This window comes from Jaculus jaculus, chromosome 1 (genome assembly GCF_020740685.1).
Source record: "Jaculus jaculus isolate mJacJac1 chromosome 1, mJacJac1.mat.Y.cur, whole genome shotgun sequence".
In the NCBI taxonomy this organism is placed as follows: Eukaryota; Metazoa; Chordata; class Mammalia; order Rodentia; family Dipodidae; genus Jaculus; species Jaculus jaculus.
The window spans coordinates 245,702,863-245,721,501 of record NC_059102.1 but is presented as its reverse complement, the minus strand read 5'-3'; the positions used below and the strand labels follow the sequence as shown (position 1 = coordinate 245,721,501).

Here is an 18,639-nt window from a genome sequence, read left to right as displayed (position 1 = left end):
AGATGTCCTGTTTTTTTCCCATACTGTGCTAGCTGTGTTAAATCTTTCAGCACACTGGCATGATTGCCTAGTCTGTTACCTCTTTAGAAGCTTGTGAGATTAGAGGCTGTTTTTCATTACCATGATGTTCTGTCCTTGGACATTGCCTAGCCTATGGTACAGACTCAGAAAATGTGTATCAAGTAAATGGATTTCAACACTTTAAAAAAATATATGATGTGGTGCTGCTGCATCTGGTACTGAGGCAGTAGATAACCCTGGACTATTTATAACTTTTCAATTCTTGGATGCAGCGGCGTCTCATTTCCTGTTCTAAAAAGAGACAGCTTCTCCTCTTCCAGTTTGCTCATCACTTGGAACTCTGGCGGCTGGGATCCACAGTTGCAACAGGTACACTTACAAAGTTACTGTTAGACCAATTTACTGGAGTGAGGTTTTAGAAGAAAAAAATGTACTTTGATAAACAACTCAGGCAAGTTTCTTGTTTTAGGCAAGAATGGGGATACACTTCCACTTTCTAAGAATGCAGATCACTTATTGCACCTCAAGACAAAGGTAAGGAAGATTACTATGTGTTCAGGCTCTAAAATCCAGAGAATTTTCTTCATTCTGAATTTTGAAGATTACATAAATTATATCCTAAGCTATTTGAAGGACTATGTTACCAGTAACATGCCAGTTGAACATTCAGCAACTATTATGAAAATAGCTTTTATTTATTAATTCAGCTATTACAAAGGTTGTATAATTAAACCTAATACGCATCTTCACCCAGACCTCTCTCCAAAGATAAATACTTCCAGCAGTTTCTTATGTTTTGCGGGGGAAAACTACCATACAAACTGCTTGTATCTTTTTTAAAATATATATTTTATTTATTTGAGAGAGAGAGAGAATGGGCATGTTAGAGTCTCTAGCCACTGCAAAGGAACTCCAAATGCATGTGTCACCTTGTGCATCTGTCCTATGTGGTTACAGGGAAATTTAACCTGGATCCTTAGACTCTGAAGGCAAGTGCCTTAACCACTGGGCCATCTCTCGAGCCTGCCTATATAAATATATATTTTTTTCTTTTTTAATTTGTTCTGCTAGGCATGGTGGTGCTCACCTTTAATCCCAGCACCTGGAAAGCTGAGGTAGGAGCATCTCTGTGAGTTTGAGGACAGCCTGAGACTACATCTAGAACAAGACCCTATGTTGAAAAACAAAAAACAAACAACAACAAAAAAAACACTTTGTTCTAGCCTTGTGTGCTGGTGGCATATGCCTATAATCCTGGCACCTGGGAGATAGAAGGTGAAGTTCAGGAGTTTAGTCCTATCATTGGCTATATCAGGAGTTTTCATGCAGCCTCTACTACATGAAACCCTATCTCAAAACAACAAAACATATCGAAATGATTTTGGTCATGTGTGGTGACACATACATGTAAATCCTAACACTCTAGAGACTAATGCAGGAGGATTGCCTTAAGTTTGAGGTCACCTATGCTACATAGGGAGACACTGTCTTGGGACCACCACAACCCACCCCCAAAAAAGCTTTTTGTTATTTTCTGGTTTTTCGAGGTAGGGTCTCACTCTAGCTCAAGCTGACGTGGAATTCACTCTGTAGTCTCAGATTAGCCTCGATTTACAGCCATCCTCCTACCTCTGTCTCTAAAGTGCTGGGATTAAACGCATGTATCACCATGCTCGGCTCAAGAGGGTGTTTGTTTTTGTGCATGTATATGTATGTGTATGTCTTTTTGAGACAAGATCTCTTAACCGGGTTGGCCTTGAACTTGTGTTTTCCTGCCTTTATCTCCCTAGTGTTGGGGTTACAAGTATGCATTACCACACTTTCCTTCTGTTTTTTGTTTTGTTTTGTTTTTTGGTGGGGTTGTTTCATCTGGCTTTACATAGGTACTGGGGAATTGAATCTGGGTCCCTAGGCTTTCCAAGCAAGTGCCTTAACCAACCACTAAACTATCTCCAGCCCCATGAGTTTTTTTTCCCCCTCAATGTAGGGGTCTTGCTTTAGCCCAGGCTGACCTGGAATTTGCTGTGTAGTCTCAAGGTGGCCTCTAACTCACAGCTATCCTCCTACCCCTGCCTCAAGTGCTGGGATTAAAGGTATGCACCACCATGTCCAGTTAAGACTTAAACAGTATGTTGCACTTTTAACTCTCCTTTCATATCCATGTTTTTCATTTACTCTATTTAAATTATTTGTTTGAGAGAAACTGAAAATAGGCATGCCAGGGGATCTAGCCACTGTAAACGAACTCCAGACACATGTGCCAACTAGTGCATCTGGCTTATGTGAGTAGCAGAGAATCGAACCTGGGTTCACAGGCAAGTGCCTTAACCACTAACTTAGCTCTCCAGCCCTAACTCAGAGGTCTTTAGTGCAGGTCATTAGAGACAAAGCTGAAAGCCAATGTTCCCAGTCACCTGTCTGCCAGGCTTTTGCATTAAATGCCTTCCCTGCTCACGGTTCCCAAATTGAGGCTGCCTGGATTACTCAAAGACACGAGATAGGTACACACAATATCAGCAGACCTTGCTCTTGAATTTATCAGCAGACCTTGCTCTTGAATTTAAACATGAAAGTTCTACCAGTTAGGTTCTTTGCCTCTGCTGCTGTTACACACAGCATAGGAGCACTAGAGGTATATGTAGACACCAACACCACAGAGATTTGTGTCCTAGTCAACTTTGTGATGGAACACTTCTCCTGTAATCCCAGCACTTGGGTGTCTAAGACAAGGGGGTTGCCATGAGACAGAAGCCTTGTCTTTAAAAAAGAAAAAAAGTTGTTTTACACAAATATTCACTTTGTTCTCAGGGCCCTGAGAACATTATTTGCAGCTGTATCTCCCCATGTGGAAGTTGGATAGCCTATTCAACAGCATCCCGCTTTTTCCTCTACCGACTGAAGTATGAACAAGATAGCATAAGCCTCCAAAGGGTAAGTGAGAGCCCGGTGTGTGTTGAAACAAGAAGAAACTGTGTGGAGTTTGCGTTTGAAGTAGAAAGGAATTAGATAAAAATCTTGCTCAGTGAACAGTTGGTTATAGGTGTTACAGAACAATCTGTTGTACAAAGCCGGGGACTGGATCTCCAATGCTGCACACAGATAAATAAGAAACATTGTCTTTGTGCTTTTGTTGTTGTTGTTGTTCATTTTTATTTATTTATTTGAGAGTGACAGAGAGAGACAGGGTGATAGAGAGAGAGAGAATGGGAGCGCCAGGGCTTCCAGCCACAGCAAACGAACTCCAGACACACATGCCTCCTTGTGCTGGCTAACATGGGTCCTGGGGAATTGAGCCTTGAACTGGGGTCCTTAGGCTTCACAGGCAAGCACTAAAGCACTAAGCCATCTCTCCAGCCGTTTTTGTGCTTTTTAAAATATTTTATTTTTGAGCTGGGCTTGGTGGTACATGCCTTTAATTCCAGCACTCTTGGAGGCAGAAGTAAAGTGAGACCCTACCTCGAAAAACCAAAAAAAAAGAAAGAAATGTTTTTATTTACTTACTTGAGAGAGAGGGAAAGAGGCAGGTAGAGAGAAAGTGAATGTGCATGTCAAGACATCTAGCCACTGCAAAAGAACTCCAGCCATGTAGGCCACCTTGTGCATCTGGCTTACAAGGGTCCTGGGGAATCAAACCTGGGTCCATTGGCTTGCAGGCAAGTGCCTTAATTGCTAAACCATCTCTCTCCAGTCCTGTGTCTGTTCTTTTTCATAAGCAGAGAGAGACTGAGAAAAGAGAGAGAGAAATTGAGTATGGGTACACCAGGGCCTCCAGTCACTGCAGATTAACTCCAGACACATGCGCCACTCTGTACATCTGGATGGGTACTGAGGAATTAAATTCAGGTCATGAGGCTTGGCAAGCAAACACCTTTAACCACTGAACCATCTCTCCAGCCCCTTAAGTGGGGAATTGAGCATTTACTATTGGGATGAAAGGAGGCTATAGAGGTTGCAGGGGGTATGACAGAGTCCTACTCCCTTTGTCAATTGGCTCACTTAGAGATACAATTTATTTATTTGAGAGAGAGGCAGATAGAGAGAATGGGTACACCAGGGCCTCTAGCCATAGCAAACTTAACTCCAGATGCATGCACCACCTTGTGCATCTGGTTTGTGTGGGTACTGGGGGAATCGAACCTGGGTTCTTTGGCTGCACAGGCTAGCGCCTTAACTTCTAAGCTCTCTCTCCAGCCCCTTAAATAATTTTTATTATTCAAATACTATATTAAAATATAATTTAAAAGGTGTTAATATAATTTATAAGCTTATATAATTTACTTTCTCACTGGTTTTCACTATTGGTTTATCCAAAGATTTCCAAAATGCCAGCATTCCTTCGTTCTGCCCTTCATATTTTATTTTCTGAAGATTCAACAAAGCTCTTTGTGGCATCAAATCAAGGACCTCTACATATCATTCAGCTCTTGGAAGGAAGCTTCAAACACCTGCATACTTTCCAGCCTCAGTCAGGTAGGAATTCGGTAACTGTCTTTGTGGGGAAATTCTGTGTCGCAGTGTGACATTTTTCCTTTTATACCTTAGTGTTAGGGACGCTTGCACACGCTTCCCACCCTTCACATACACTCACTCACATGTTTGTAATTTAAAGTAGGAGGAGGGATTTGGCAGATGAAGACTCGATGAGATCTAAAATGTTCCTCACACCTACTCTTTTCTCACTAGGTTTTTGATTCCTTGAAAAGTTTCGTCATCCTTCTTGGACTTCTGTTAGCACAGTAAGAAAGTAAAAATCACCAGTAATCCTGACACCTAGAAGTAACTCCCTTTAATATTCTGATATTTCCCAGTGTGTATATGTTGAGATTTTGTAGATATGTTAGGGTTTTGGTTATGAGATGTTTATATATGATGAAAATGTCCTTGTGTACAGTCCTGTGTCCTTTGATGATCATGACCATTCTTCGATTCTTGAGAACATGAGCTTGCCTTAATGACTCGTGTTCTTACTATTGCTGATTTATTTATTTATGTTCAGGACTTAACTTCCCATCAAGTTACACGTGGACAATTGGGTACTTCCTGGGCCTTTGTGTTGGCCCTGGCCTTCACCTGCCTCATTGTTATTTAGACTTAATCAACCTCTTGTATCTCTCAGTGTTGAAAAAATTACTTCAGAAGCATTCAGGAGAAACCTACCATTTAGCAGTCAGATATGTTAAAGCAACAGTATTGAATACCTTTTTAATTTATTCTATAATTGTTTTGTGTTTTTGAATGTAGGGTCTCACTCTGTAGTCCCAGGCTGGGCTTGGACTCAGTGATCTTCTACTTCTGCTTCCCAAATGCTGAGATTTTTAAAAGGCGTGAGCCCACTACACCTGGCAAATTGTTTTTTTTTTTTTTTTATGCAGGGTCTCACTGTAGCTCATGCTGACCTGGAATTCACTGTGTAGTCTCAAGGTAGCCTTGAACTCACTGCAGTCCTCCTATGTCTGTCTCCCAAGTGCGCTAGGATTAAAGGTGTGTGCCACCACACCCAGCAAAAAAAAACGTTAATTAAGCTTTTTCATTGTTTCTGATTTTCATCCCACATCATGTTGCAAATTGGTATAAAGAAAGCCCTTTGGTGATAGAGTTGTTTCATCTATGCCCCTTAGTGTCTAATAAACAAATATATGCTTTAAATCTATTAAATGCTTTTTGTATCTATATCTCTTTTTTTGTTTTTTTGAGGTAAGGCTTCACTCTAGTCAGCCAACTTGGAATTAGTCTCAGGGTGGCCTTGAACTCACAATGATCCTTCTACTTCTACCTCTGCCTCTGGAGTGCTGGGATTAAAGGTCTGCACCACCACGCCCTGCTATGTCTTTGACTTCAAAGCATTTAGTAGAAAAAAGGAGTCTGAAACAATTAACTTAAAGCATAGGCTTTACTGTTTTACTCAGACCTGATCCAGGGGTGCCTTTAAAATGTTTTTTTTTTTTTTTTTTTTAATTTTTTATTTATTTATTTGAGAGCGACAGACACAGAGAGAAAGACAGGTAGAGGGAGAGAGAGAATGGGCGCGCCAGGGCTTCCAGCCTCTGTAAACGAACTCCAGACACGTGCGCCCCCTTGTGCATCTGGCTAACGTGGGACCTGGGGAACCGAGCCTCGAATCGGGGTCCTTAGGCTTCACAGGCAAGTGCTTGACCGCTAAGCCATCTCTCCAGCCCCAGGGGTGCCTTTAGTTTTATCTCTGGCTTCTCTTCACATGAGAGATAGTTAATCATCTTAAAAGTATGTAAGGTGAAGCCAGGTGTGGTGGAGCACACCTTTAATCCCTACATTTGGGAGACAGAGGTAGGAGGATTGCTCTGAGTTCAAGGCCACCCTGAGAATTCAACATCAGCTTGGAGTAGATAGCGAGACACTTATCTCAAAAAGCCAAAAATAAAGTGTGTAAGGTCGGCTTAGGGATGAATAAGATTGCTTGCAGCCCTAGTGTGAGGACCTGAGTTCAATCCCTAGCATCCATGTAAAAACCTAAGTGTGCCTCATCACCTGTAACCCCAACCATGAAAGAAACAGAAAGAAAAAGATTATAGGGTTCACTGGTCAAGCTCGAGTTCAATTTTTTTTTTCTGAGGTAGGATCTCACTGTATCCCAGGCTGACCTGGAATTCACTCTGTAGTTTCAGGGTGGCCTCGAACTCACGGCAATCCTCCTACCTCTGCCTCCCAAGTGCTGGGATTAAAGGCGTACGCCACCATGCCCAGCTTACAATTTTTTTTTTTTTTTTAAGTATGCAAGGTACTGGGCATGGTGGCACACACCTTTAGTCTCAGCACTGGGAGACAGAGGTAGGAGGATCGCTGTGAGTTCAAGACCACCCTGAGACTACATAGTGAATTCCAGGTCAGCCTGGGCTAGAGAGAGACCCTACCTCAAAGAAAAGGTTTGCAAGGTATGATGACAAGCACTCTTGCTCAGAACTCTGGAAACTGTAAGATCACAACTCAGTCTCATCAAACAAAGAATAATTTAAAAATAGGAAGTAATTTACAAAATTCTCAAATTCTCTCAGTGATTTATAATTGTGTGTGTCATTGGCCCCTGCCATCATCTTCAGGGTAGGCCCGGCTGTGGATGCTGTATTCAGAGACATAATCTTTTCCCTCAGGGACAGTGGAGGCCATGTGTCTTCTAGCAGTCAGCCCAGATGGGAACTGGCTAGCCGCGTCAGGTACCGATGCCGGCGTTCACGTGTTCAACCTGAAGCGCCTAAAGGTGAGTGTCGACTTTCATAGCAGCAGTTGGAGTCATACAGGAAGCTGCAAATCCCATGTTTACAAGAGTCAACGTAGGTTAGAATGACCTAGAAATGACTAGACCTTTTCCTATTATAAGAATTTTTCCCATTTTAAGATTTCTGTTTTACTTTAGAATCCCAAAGCTACGCTCACATGTTTTCAGGTGGAATCATTCATGCACACAAATTTGAAATTCAGCGTTCGTGGGCCATGAATTCACACCCAGACTAAGGATACAGATATATATATGTATATACACACACACACACACATACGCACAGAATGACAGAGTAGTAGAGTACTTGTCCAGCACGTTGCGGGGTGGGGGGGATCCTAGATTCAATCCCCACTACCATAAAAGCGATAATAAATTGAAAAGAAAAAGGAAATCCTACGTCCAGGTTATTTGTGGATTAAGAGAAGGAAGAAATTCAGATCTACAGGTGTATAGTTGGAGATACTAAGTTTTCCTTTTTATGGCTTGTCTTTTAATCTATATAGTTTTTGTTGTTTTGTTTTCTGAGGTAGTGTTTCGCTGTAGCTCAGGCGACCTGGAATTCACCATGTAGTTTCAGGGTGGCCTCGAACTTAACAGCAATCCACCTGCCTCTGCCTCCCGACTGCTGGGATTAAAGGCGTGCACCACCACACCCAGCTCAGCATAGCTTTGTAAATTAAACAGAAGCAAAAAAATTGAGGAAAAAAATTTGAGGAAATTCTTTGGACTGATGATTAATAGTACTATCAGTCATATACTGTATCATGTGATCCTTCAAAATCTTTATCATTAAAAATTAGGTTAAAATGCTCAAAACCTAGTATGAACATAACCAAACAACCGACCTGGAGAGATGATGTAGCTATTACAGGCTCTTGCTGAAGGCCCCAGTTCAGTTCCCCAGAACCTGTGTAAAACCAGATGCACAAAGTAGCGCTGAGTCTGAAGTTGATTTTCCGTGGCAAGAGACCCTGGTGTACCCACACACTTTCTTGCATGCATGTTACACATACATAACATTCATGAATGCATAAAACTGACTTGGGGCTGAGCCTTTAGCACAGTGGCAGGGGCCTTGCTTAGCATAAGACCCCAAGTTCAGTCCCTAGCACAAGAAACAACAGTGATAAAACCACTAACCTATATTATCCAGCCTTTTTTTTTTTTTTTCAAGATAGGGTTTCACTGTAGTCCAGGCTGACCTGAAATTCACTATGTAGTCTCAGGCTTGCCTCAAACTCATGATGATCCTCCTACCTCAGCTTCTCAAGTGCTGGAATTAAAGGCGTCTCCTCCATGCCCACTTGTTTTATTTGGTTATGTGTTGTTGCATGTGTATGTTCAGCTATATATGCCCATGCACACATGTGCAGAGGCCAGAGAAGGACATTGGGTGTCATCTATTTCTTTTCTGCCTTATTTCTCCTATGACAAAGTATTCACAGAATCTGAGTTCGCAGTATTTCTGTTTGACTGACCGACCAGGGAGTCCCAATGATGCTTCTGTCTCTGTCCCCCACTGTCACCCCCAGTGCTGGCGTTACAGGCATCCAAAGCTATGCCCAGCTTTTCACATGGGTACTCTGGGATTAAACTCAGGTCCTCATGCTTGAAAAGCAATGTGAAGCCATTTTCCCTGCCTCTCATCCAGCCTTTCTTGAGGGAAGGTGTCCTATAAATTTATCTGTTGCTCCTGTTATCTTTTTCCCAGCTTCATTGCACAGTACCTGCTTACAATTTTCCAGTGACTGCTCTTGCCATCGCCCCCAATACCAACAACCTTGTCATCGCTCACTCTGACCAGCAGGTAAGAAAAATTTCAGTTCTTTATAATCCCCACCCATTGGATAGGAAACCAGCAGTTGAAATGATGAACAATTTAAAGGAACTTTCTATTGAAAATGCTAGAGGTGGAGAGTTTTCTGCTGTGTTAAATGAAACTTCTTTGCATAGCCCATTTTCATCAGAGGTTTGATAGGATAGTCTACATGTTGAATTACTGCAATTCTAGATGCAGGAAGCACAGGATGGTGAAAGAATTTAGAAGCACTTCACTAAATTAGACTAGCAATGATACAGGCTAAGCCACTAAACAATGTGGGATGGAATAAAGTTTTGAGTCAACAAAGTGACCATAAAGGAATGTATGGGGCTGGAGATATTCCTCAGTGGTTAAGGCATTTGCATGCAAAGCCAAAGGGCCCAGGTTTGAGTCCTCAGTATCCACATAAAGCCAGATGCACAAGGTAATGTATGTGTCTGCGATTCTTTTGCAGTGGCTAGGGGCCCTGGCACACCAATTCTCTCTAAATGTGTTGCTTCTTTCTCTAGTAAATAAAATATTAATATGCATATATAGTTCTTGGCTAATGAGACCGTATCTCAAAAACAACAAAAAGAATGCCAGGTGTGGTAGCGCATGGCTATAATCCCAGCACTTGAGAGGCAGAGGTAGGAGGATGGATCACCATGAGTTTGAGGCCACCTGAGTCTACATCGTGAATTCCAGGTCAGCCTGGGCTAGAGTGAGACCTTATCTCAAAAAAACCAAAGATAAAAAGCATAGTTCACTTGCATTTTTGCAGATATAGAAACGTCCCCCGCCCCTTTTTTTTTTAGTGTTTATTTTCTATTTCCTTCATTTTGGTTTTTTTGAGGTAAGATCTTGATGTAGCCCAGGCTGACCTGCCTACCTCTGCCTCCTGAGTGCTGGGATTAAAAGCATATACCACCATGTCTGGCTGAAGCTTGTTTGTTTGTTTGTTTGTATGTTTGTTTTGACAGTGACACAAAGAGAGAGAATGGGGGCTGGGGAAATGGCTTAGCGGTTAAGGCATTTGCCTGCAAAGCAAGCGAGAGAGAGAGAATGGGCTCACCGGTGCCTCCAGCCACTGTAAATGAACTCCAGATGCATGTGCTACCTTGCGCATCTGGCTTACATGGGTACTGGGGAATCAAGCCTCAAACCAGGGTCTTAGGCTTCATAGGCAAGCACTTAAGCTCTAAGCCATCTCTCCAGCCCCTAAAGCTTTTTTAAGGGGAAAAAGAAAGTGGTGGGAAAATGTAAGTCTGAATATGATTACAGTCAAGGTTTGCTTAGATATTTTGTGTGAAGAAAAGAAGGCTAAAACCAAAAAATGAACAAGATCCTCTGAACTTCATAGGAATACACTGCACTTTCTCTTATATCTCTTCCCAGTTATTTGAGTTCAGCATCCCAGAGAAGCAGTATACAGAATGGAGCCGGACTGTCCAGAAGCAGGGGTTTCACCACTTGTGGCTACAGAGGGATACTCCCATCACACACATTAGTTTTCATCCCAAGAGACCAATGCACATCCTCCTCCATGATACCTATATGTTCTGCATCATTGACAAGTCATTGGTGAGTGAAGACTAGTGAAGACTAGCACCTCAGTGGATCTTTACTTGGAAATCGTTTTTGTTGCTGGGGTGTTACGCTGCTGCAAAAGAACACCAGATGCTTGTTCCAAGTTTTGCATGTGACCTAAATGAGCAACTTGAGAATGGAACCCAGGCAGGCAAGCTGTACAAGCAAGTACCTTTAACTGCTGGGCCATCTTTCCCAGTCCCTTTACTTTTTTGTTGAAGCTATATAACTCTGGCTAGCCTAGAACTCTGTATGGACTACTCTGGTTTTAAACTTGTAGCAATCCTTTTGCCTCTGCATCGTGAGTGCTGCTGAAATTATAGGTGTGTGACCTTTAAATCTTTAAGTAGAGGCTGGTGAGGTAGGTGGCCTAGCAGTTAAGGCACTTGCCTGCAAAGTATAGTCCCCAGGTTTGATTCCCCAGTTCCTGTCTAAGCCAGATGCAGAAGAGAGGCAATGGGCACGCCAGGGCATCTAGCCACTGCAAACAGACTCCACACACATGCACCACATTGTGCATCTGGCTTATATGAGTACTGGGGAATCAAACCTGGGTCCTTAGGTTTTGTAGGCAATCACCTTAACCACTAAACCATCTTTTCAGCCCCTTTTTTAATATTTTATTTAGGGCTGGAGAGATGGCTTAGTGGCTAAAGCATTTGCCTGTGAAGCCTAAGGACTCATGTTCAACTCTCCAGATCCCGTGTAAGCCAGACTCACAAGTACAAGGTTGCACATGCCCACCTGGTGGTGCACGCATCTAGAGTTCAATTGCAGTGACTGAGGCCCTGGCATGCTAATTCTCTCCCTCTTCCTCTTATTTCTCTATCTGTATCTTTTTTTTTTTTAAGGACAGTGATTAATTCTTTTATATATTTTTGTTTATTTTTATTTAATTATTTGAGAGAGACAGAGAGAGAAAAAGGCAGAAAGGGAATGGGCTGCCAGGGCCTCCAGCCACTGCAAACAAACTCCAGACATGTGCACCCCCTTGTGCATCTAGCTAACGTGGGTCCTGGGGAATCAGGCCTCAAACTGGGATCCTTAGGCTTCACAGGCAAGTGTTTAACTACTAAACCATCTCTCCGCCCCATCTACCTGTATCTTTCTAAAATAAAAAAAAAATTTTTAAATCTTTGGGCTGGCATGCCTTTAATCTCAGCGCTTGGGAGGCAAAGGTAGGAGGATCACTGAGTTTGAGGCCAACCTACCTGAGACTACATTGTAATTTCAGGTCAGCCTGGGATAGAATGAGACCCTACCTCAGAAAAGAAAAGGAGAAAAAAAAATACACAAGCTACTGAGCTTAGTGGTTAAAGGAGGCACTTGCTTATAAACCCTGCTGGCCCAAGTTTGATTCCCTAGTACCCACCTAAAGCCAGATGGACAAAGAAACACATATGTCTGGAGTTTATTTGTAATGGCAGCAAGTCCTGGCGGGCCCGTTCATTCCTTCACTTTCACTCTCCTTCCCTTCCTCCCTCCATTCCCCTCTCATATATTCTATATGTAAATAAAGAAGATCCAGAATTAGGCCCCCAAAACAGGTCATTAAAAAAGGCAGCTGGGCTACATGTGTTGGAGCATGCTTTTAATATCAGAACTCAGGAGGCAGAGATGGGAGGATCACTGTGAGTTGGAGGACAGCCTGGGACTACAGAGTCACTTTCAGGTCAGTCTGGTCTAGAGTGAGACCCTACCTGGAAAAAAAATAAAAAAGAGAGACAGGCTGACATTTTGAGTACTGTGCTCATACCTGAAGATATTACAAGCTTGAGGAATTGAGCTTCGTGTTTTATGAAAAGTCCACCCTTGGGCTGGAGAGATGGCTTAGCGGTTAAGTGCTTGCCTGTGAAGCCTAAGGACCCCGGTTCGAGGCTCGGTTCTCCAGGTCCCACATTAGCCAGATGCACAAGGGGGCGCACGCGTCTGGAGTTCGTTTGCAGAGGCTAGAAGCCCTGGCGCACCCATTGTCTCTCTCTCCCTCTATCTGTCTTTCTCTCTGTGTCTGTCGCTCTCAAATAAATAAATTAAATAAAAAAAAAAAAGTCCACCCTTCATGATTTAGTTGGGGACATATGTGTTTTCTTCAGTTTGAGTTGCCAGCTCCTATTTTGATTCTCCCCAAATGTACGTGTCTTTTTGGGACAGGGCCTTTTTTTTTTTTTTTCTCCTTAGGAGTCTCATGAGCCACATGCTTGTCTGTATTGCACTTTGGGTTTAGATTAAAACAACACAGGCTGCTTCAGTAGATCTGTGAAAGTGAGGGTACCAGTGCGTGGGTCATGAAGCAGATGGCTTTAGAGGAGGTATGCACACGGACGTGTCACTGAAACTCATCTCATGAGCCCTGTGCCCTGGAGGTGTGGGAAGCAGAGCTGGCTGACAAGTGCCTTCTGTGAGCTGAGTGGTAAAGGAAGAGCCCCTCCCACTCACTCACTTGCCTCTCTGAAACTCAGTCCAGATGGCTTTCTCCCAAGCCCTAGTGCTAAGTCCGTCACGTCCTGTACTGGGCAGAGCTAGTTCCCTGGGAAGCTAAAGATGAAGTATCATTCACTTAGCCATGTCTTGAGTGTCTGTAACATCAGTGGGAGTGGTTTTTTCAGCAACCTCGCCTAAGAACACCCTCACACTTTTGCCTGCCCTGTAGTATGGTTGGCATACATCTAGAAAGGACAGCGCTTTTATGGGATGAATTCCTGTGCATGCTAATTTGTTCCTTTCTGGCAAAGTCTTACAAGACTGGCCAAAAGCCTCAGAGGGCCCTTAAGTCCTGCCTGACCAAGCCCTTTCTTTATCCTGCCCACCAACAATGCGGACAGAAGGTGTTAGCGCTCTCTCTCGGAAGTCAGGACAGTCAAGGATGTAATAGATTTATAGCATGATGGTTGGAAGATAGCGTTGGCCTGAAAACCCAATATAGTCCTTTGGTCTATAGCAGAGATTGTTAAGCTTTTCCACTTGTTACCTCTTTAGTCTGAGAAGTTTTTACATGAATTCTAGTATATCGATACATAAGATAGGTGTACAAATCAGCATGTTCTGGTAATCACAAAAAATTATTTTGAAAGCTAGGCGTGCCTTTAATCACAGCATTTGGGAGCAGAGGTAGCATTGCCATGAGTTTGAAGCCAACCTAGGACTGTGGAGTGAGTTCCAGGTCAGCCTGGGTTCTTTAGAGTGAGACCGTTTCTTGAAAAACAAACAAAACAAAAATAAAAGTATTTTGCTATACATATAATTTTTCTGTTTATTAGACAAAGTGAAATTTGAATGCTAATAATAATGACTACTTAACATAAGCTGCTAGTCTGTTTTATTTGGTTTTGGTTTTCATGGTAGGGTCTCACTGTGGCTCAGGCTGACCTTGAATCCAATATGTAGTCTCAGTCTGGATTTGAACTCTCAGCGATCTTTTCAATTTTATTTATTTATTGATTGATTTGGAAGAGAGAGAGAGAGAATAGGTGTTCCAGGGCCTCTAGCCACTGTAAATGAACTCCAGACACATGCACCACCATGTTATCTGGCTTACGTGGTTACTGGGGAATGGAACCTGGTTCTTTAGGCTTCTCAAGCAAGCACCTTCACCAGTAAGCCATCTTTCCAGCCCTCTTGTTAGTTTTTTGAAACTGGATTTCATGTAACCTAGGCTGGGTTTAAACTCCTAATCATCTTGCCTCTACCTCCTGAAGGCTGGGAATTTTGGCTTTTTGAAACAGAATCTCACTTACCCATGGCTAACCTGAAACTATGTAGTCCAGGCTAGCCTTAGACATGTAAACATTCTCCTGCCTCTGCCCTCTAAGTGCTGGGATTACAACCATTTGTCACCACACTTGGCACTGATCTTGTGAACATTTAGGTATGTATTATGTATATAGGGATGTTTGGGGGGGGGTGGGCACATCAGATGCTTGTGCCACTTTTGAGTATGACATATATGGTTGGCTGGGGAATTGAACTCCAGGTTAGTATGCTTCATGAGCAAGTGCCTTTAACCACTGAGCCAGCTCCCCAGCCCCTGATATTTTAATTTTTTAATCTCAATACTGAAAACTGTTTTACATAAATGCATAGTACAAAGTGACAGAAGTGGGTCAGTTGTTAAGAGTAACTACTTGGGGGCTGAGGAAGTGGCTTAGTGGTTAAGGTTCTTGCCTACAAAGTCTTGAGGACCTAGGCTCAATTCCCCAGTACCAGTGGCCTAAGGCCCTGGCATGCTTATTCATTTTCTCCCTCTCTCTCTCTCTCTCTCTCCCTCTCTCCCTCCCCCTCCCTCTCTCTCTCTCTCCCTTCCCCTCCCTCTCCCCCCCCCCTCTGTGTGTGTGTGTGTATCTGCTTCTTTCACATAAATAAAAATTTAAAAATATTTAAGCTGGGTGTGGTGGTACGCCTTTAATCCCAGCACTCAGGAGGCAGAGGATCGCTGTGAGTTCAAGGCCACCCTGAGACTACATAGTGAATTCCAGGTCAGCCTGGACTAGTGTGAGACTCTACTTTGAGAAACCAAAAAAGATAAAAATAATAATAATAATCCCAGCACTTTTGGGAGGCGGAAGTAGGATTGCATGAGTTCAAGGCCACCCTGAGATGACAATGGTGAATTCCAGGTCAGCCTGGGCTAGAATGAGATTCAACCTTGGGGGGGGGGGGGGACTAAACAAAAAGTAAAAATAAAATAATAATAATTTTCAAAAAAGAATAATTACTTGGGAGGTTGAGAACCCAAGTTCAAGACCTGTTTAAGCTATTGAATGAGTTTAAAGCCAGCCGGAAATAAAAATAAACCTGAGTATATAGCCCAGTGGACTCTTAGATGCATATTATAGATGCATGTTATATCTTTGTCTTTTTAGCCCCTTCCAAATGACAAAACTGTTCTCTACAATCCGCTTCCTCCAACAAATGAATCAGATGTCGTCCTGAGGCGCACCGCCCATGCTTTTAAAATTTCTAAAATATATAAGGTAAAATTTTTTTTTTTTCTGTTATACTATTAAAATGAAACAACTTTACACTTAGAGACCCTGGCTTGGGGGAGATGGGTAGCCTTTTTGGAATTGTCTTTACCTTGTCATTGTATCTCGCTGCTCTTAACTCAGTAGGTTGGGGGCAAATGCCTCGTTCTTCATATGAAATGTATTTGCATTGAGAGCTGATGTTGGTGCTCATCTGGAGGTCTTTGTTATTAGAACACTATGCGATGTAACTTACATAATTGGAGACTGTTTCACAATATAAATTTCAAGCAAATGGAAGTCATCGAATTTAATAGTTTTTTTTCTTATTAAGATCATGATACCAACTGGTCCAACTCAGAATTTCCAGAGTCATACTCTTTACTCCTTATGAATGAATTGTTAAAAGCTCACAACCTTTTCACCCAAACTGTTGAGGATTTAGCTTCCTTGAGCTCAAATAGAGCTATTCTTTTAACTTTACTTGCTCAGAATTGGTGCTGGAGAATAACTCCTGGTGTTATCACTCTCATCTCTCTGCAGCCCTTACTCTTCATGGATCTTTTGGATGAAAGGACACTCGTGGCAGTTGAACGGCCTCTAGATGACATTATTGCTCAGCTCCCACCACCTATCAAAAAGAAGAAATTTGGAACTTAAAACTGGGCACTGCCTGTGTCCATCTTTGAACTGTCTTCCCTGGATTTTCTTTCCTCCTAATCATGATAATAAAAAAGTTATTCTTTAGGAGTAGTCATTATAAATGTTATTTTCCAGACTAATCAGCAATAATTTTCTTGGTCTGGATGAATGAGAAGGGAAGGTCTCTATAAACTCCAAGGTATTTGTAAGTTGCAATAATACTCTTACTAGCTACAAACTTATCCTGCTTTTTCAAGATCCTGTCTATGCGGGGGGGGGAAAAAGATGATATGTGACCTCTGTTGGCTTGTTGGTGGTGTAGCTTCAGAGGGATGAGGCTTCACTCTCTACCAGTCATGGGCACCAGCCCCACATAGGGCAGGAACTAATCACTTACAGCCTCACCACTAACCGCCAAAATCAGCCTTACAGTTCAAGGAAGTCATTCAACTGCAACTTCATAAGGGAGTGCTCCATTTGAAAAATAGGTGCCTTTGGCAGTTGTTAAATGGGTGTAGTTCAGAGGTAGACTGCATGCTATTACCAGTCTTTTCACCTATCATATGCCACTTTCAGAAGATAAGGAAACACTGGGCAGGGAGGTTTTGTTAGGGAGTAGGAGTGGAGATGGAGAACTGATAGCCCACCATATATGTCACCTGTTTTGACATTGTTATTCCCTTGAGTGCTCTCGACTGACTAGTGTTAATGAGATCTTTAAATTAGAACATGAAGAACAGTAGTTAACCTGAACCCAGGAGATAGATTTCTTTCCCATCTCAGTGGATGTATTTTGTTGCCTTCTGTGGAAACCCAGTATATGTGGTTTTGTATGGTGGTGGGAGTTCTGAGGTATGAGCAGAAAAGTACATGTGTTATGATGACATCATATACAATGCTGGTAGAAAACATTTTGCTAAGATGAATTCCCACCCCCCCTTCTGCAATGGGAAAAGAAAATGAAAATTTAAAGCAGATTTGTGGGAAGAGAGTTAACTGAGGTTAGAAGAGAGCCTTGCAGAACTCAGTCATTCGTTCATGATGAAGGAAGGATGGTGTATTTCAGGTTTGATTAGAAGTAACGTACGCAACACTATTCTCACTGGTTACCCTTTCTCTGCTCTACCTGTTAGGTCTTAGAGTACAAGGAGTGATGTAAGCGTAGCTGCCACTTCTTAGGTCATCTGTGTTGAATCCTTTTTAAAAAATTTATTTTTAGTTTATTTGACAGAGAGAAAGAGGAGAGAATGGGCATGCCAGGGCCTCCAGCCACTGCAAATAAACTCCTGACACATGCGCCCCTTCGTGCATCTGGCTAATATGGGTCCTGGGGAATCGGACCTGGGTCCCTTTAGGTTTGCAGGCAAACGCCTTAACCGCTAAGCCATCCTTCTAGCCCTTGAATCCTTTCTTGAATAAACTTCCTAATGTAAATGAGGCAGGTGCCCAGTCTGCATTAGACTGGGACTATTGATTTATTTCAGCAGGATAAACGGTCCTGACCTCAAAAAAAATGTTTTTCAGCCAGGCATGGTAGTGCACGCCTTTAATCCCAGCACTTGGGAGGCAGATGTAGGAAGATTGCTGTGAGTTCAAGGAACTGAGACTAAAGGTGTACACCACCATCCCTGGTTATTTTGAGTCTTTCTGGTTATATCTAAAGTTCAAGGGATGGAGAGAAGGCTTAACAGTTAAGACACTTGTCTGCAAAGCCCAAGAATCCATGTTCAACTCTCCAGGTCCCACATAAGCCAGATGCAAAAGGTAATGCAAGTGTGCAAGGTCATACATGCACATAAGGAGTGTACATGTCTACAGTCCGATTACAGTGGCCGGAGGTCCTGGCACGTCAATTCATTCTTTCTCACTCTCATGTAAAAAGGTCAGTCTGGGGCTGGAGAGATGGCTTAGTGGTTAAGTGCTTGCCTGTGGAGCCTAAGGACCCCGGTTCGAGGCTCAGGACCCATGTTAGCCAGATGCACAATGGGGCACATACATCTGGAGTTCTTTTACAGTGGCTGGAGGCCCTGGCTCGCCCATTCTCTCTCTGCCTGTCTGTCACTCTCAAATAAATAAATACTTTTATTTTAAAAGTCAGTCTGTTGGGCTTGCCTCAAAAAAAGAAAGTTGAAGTCACTGTTGAATCACTTCTCAGTGGCTGTAGAGTTATCAATTCAAGGGAATCCTTGTAACTAAGCTAGTTTATGACCTGGTTACTTAGCCTTTTTGGGGGGGGAGGGGCTCTGGGTATTGAACCTCACTCTTGAATGCTTTGAGTAAGTAAGCAAGTTATATCACTGGATTATACTTCCGGTCCACCCAGCCGTGTCTTAAAACCTCATGGACTGTAGAGGATATATTTTTGACAGAGA

At 42.7% G+C, this 18,639-nt stretch overlaps 1 protein-coding gene across 2 annotated transcripts in view; it reads left to right on the top strand.

Moving 5' to 3' along the window:
• Nucleotides 1–16,372, top strand: part of Utp4 (UTP4 small subunit processome component) — a 34,409-nt gene extending 18,037 nt beyond the window's left edge. The window contains exons 9-17 of one of the 2 annotated variants that reach the window (XM_045155648.1): nucleotides 294–390; nucleotides 491–555; nucleotides 2,830–2,952; nucleotides 4,335–4,491; nucleotides 7,146–7,252; nucleotides 8,985–9,080; nucleotides 10,473–10,658; nucleotides 15,524–15,634; nucleotides 16,169–16,372. In XM_045155648.1, coding sequence (XP_045011583.1) covers nucleotides 294–390; nucleotides 491–555; nucleotides 2,830–2,952; nucleotides 4,335–4,491; nucleotides 7,146–7,252; nucleotides 8,985–9,080; nucleotides 10,473–10,658; nucleotides 15,524–15,634; nucleotides 16,169–16,285 — 1,059 coding nt within the window. In that variant the 3' untranslated portion in view covers nucleotides 16,286–16,372. The remainder of the gene's footprint in view (nucleotides 1–293; nucleotides 391–490; nucleotides 556–2,829; nucleotides 2,953–4,334; nucleotides 4,492–7,145; nucleotides 7,253–8,984; nucleotides 9,081–10,472; nucleotides 10,659–15,523; nucleotides 15,635–16,168) is intronic. The other variant, XM_045155649.1, reaches the window with a different exon arrangement.
• The last annotated feature ends 2,267 nt before the right edge of the window (nucleotides 16,373–18,639 follow it).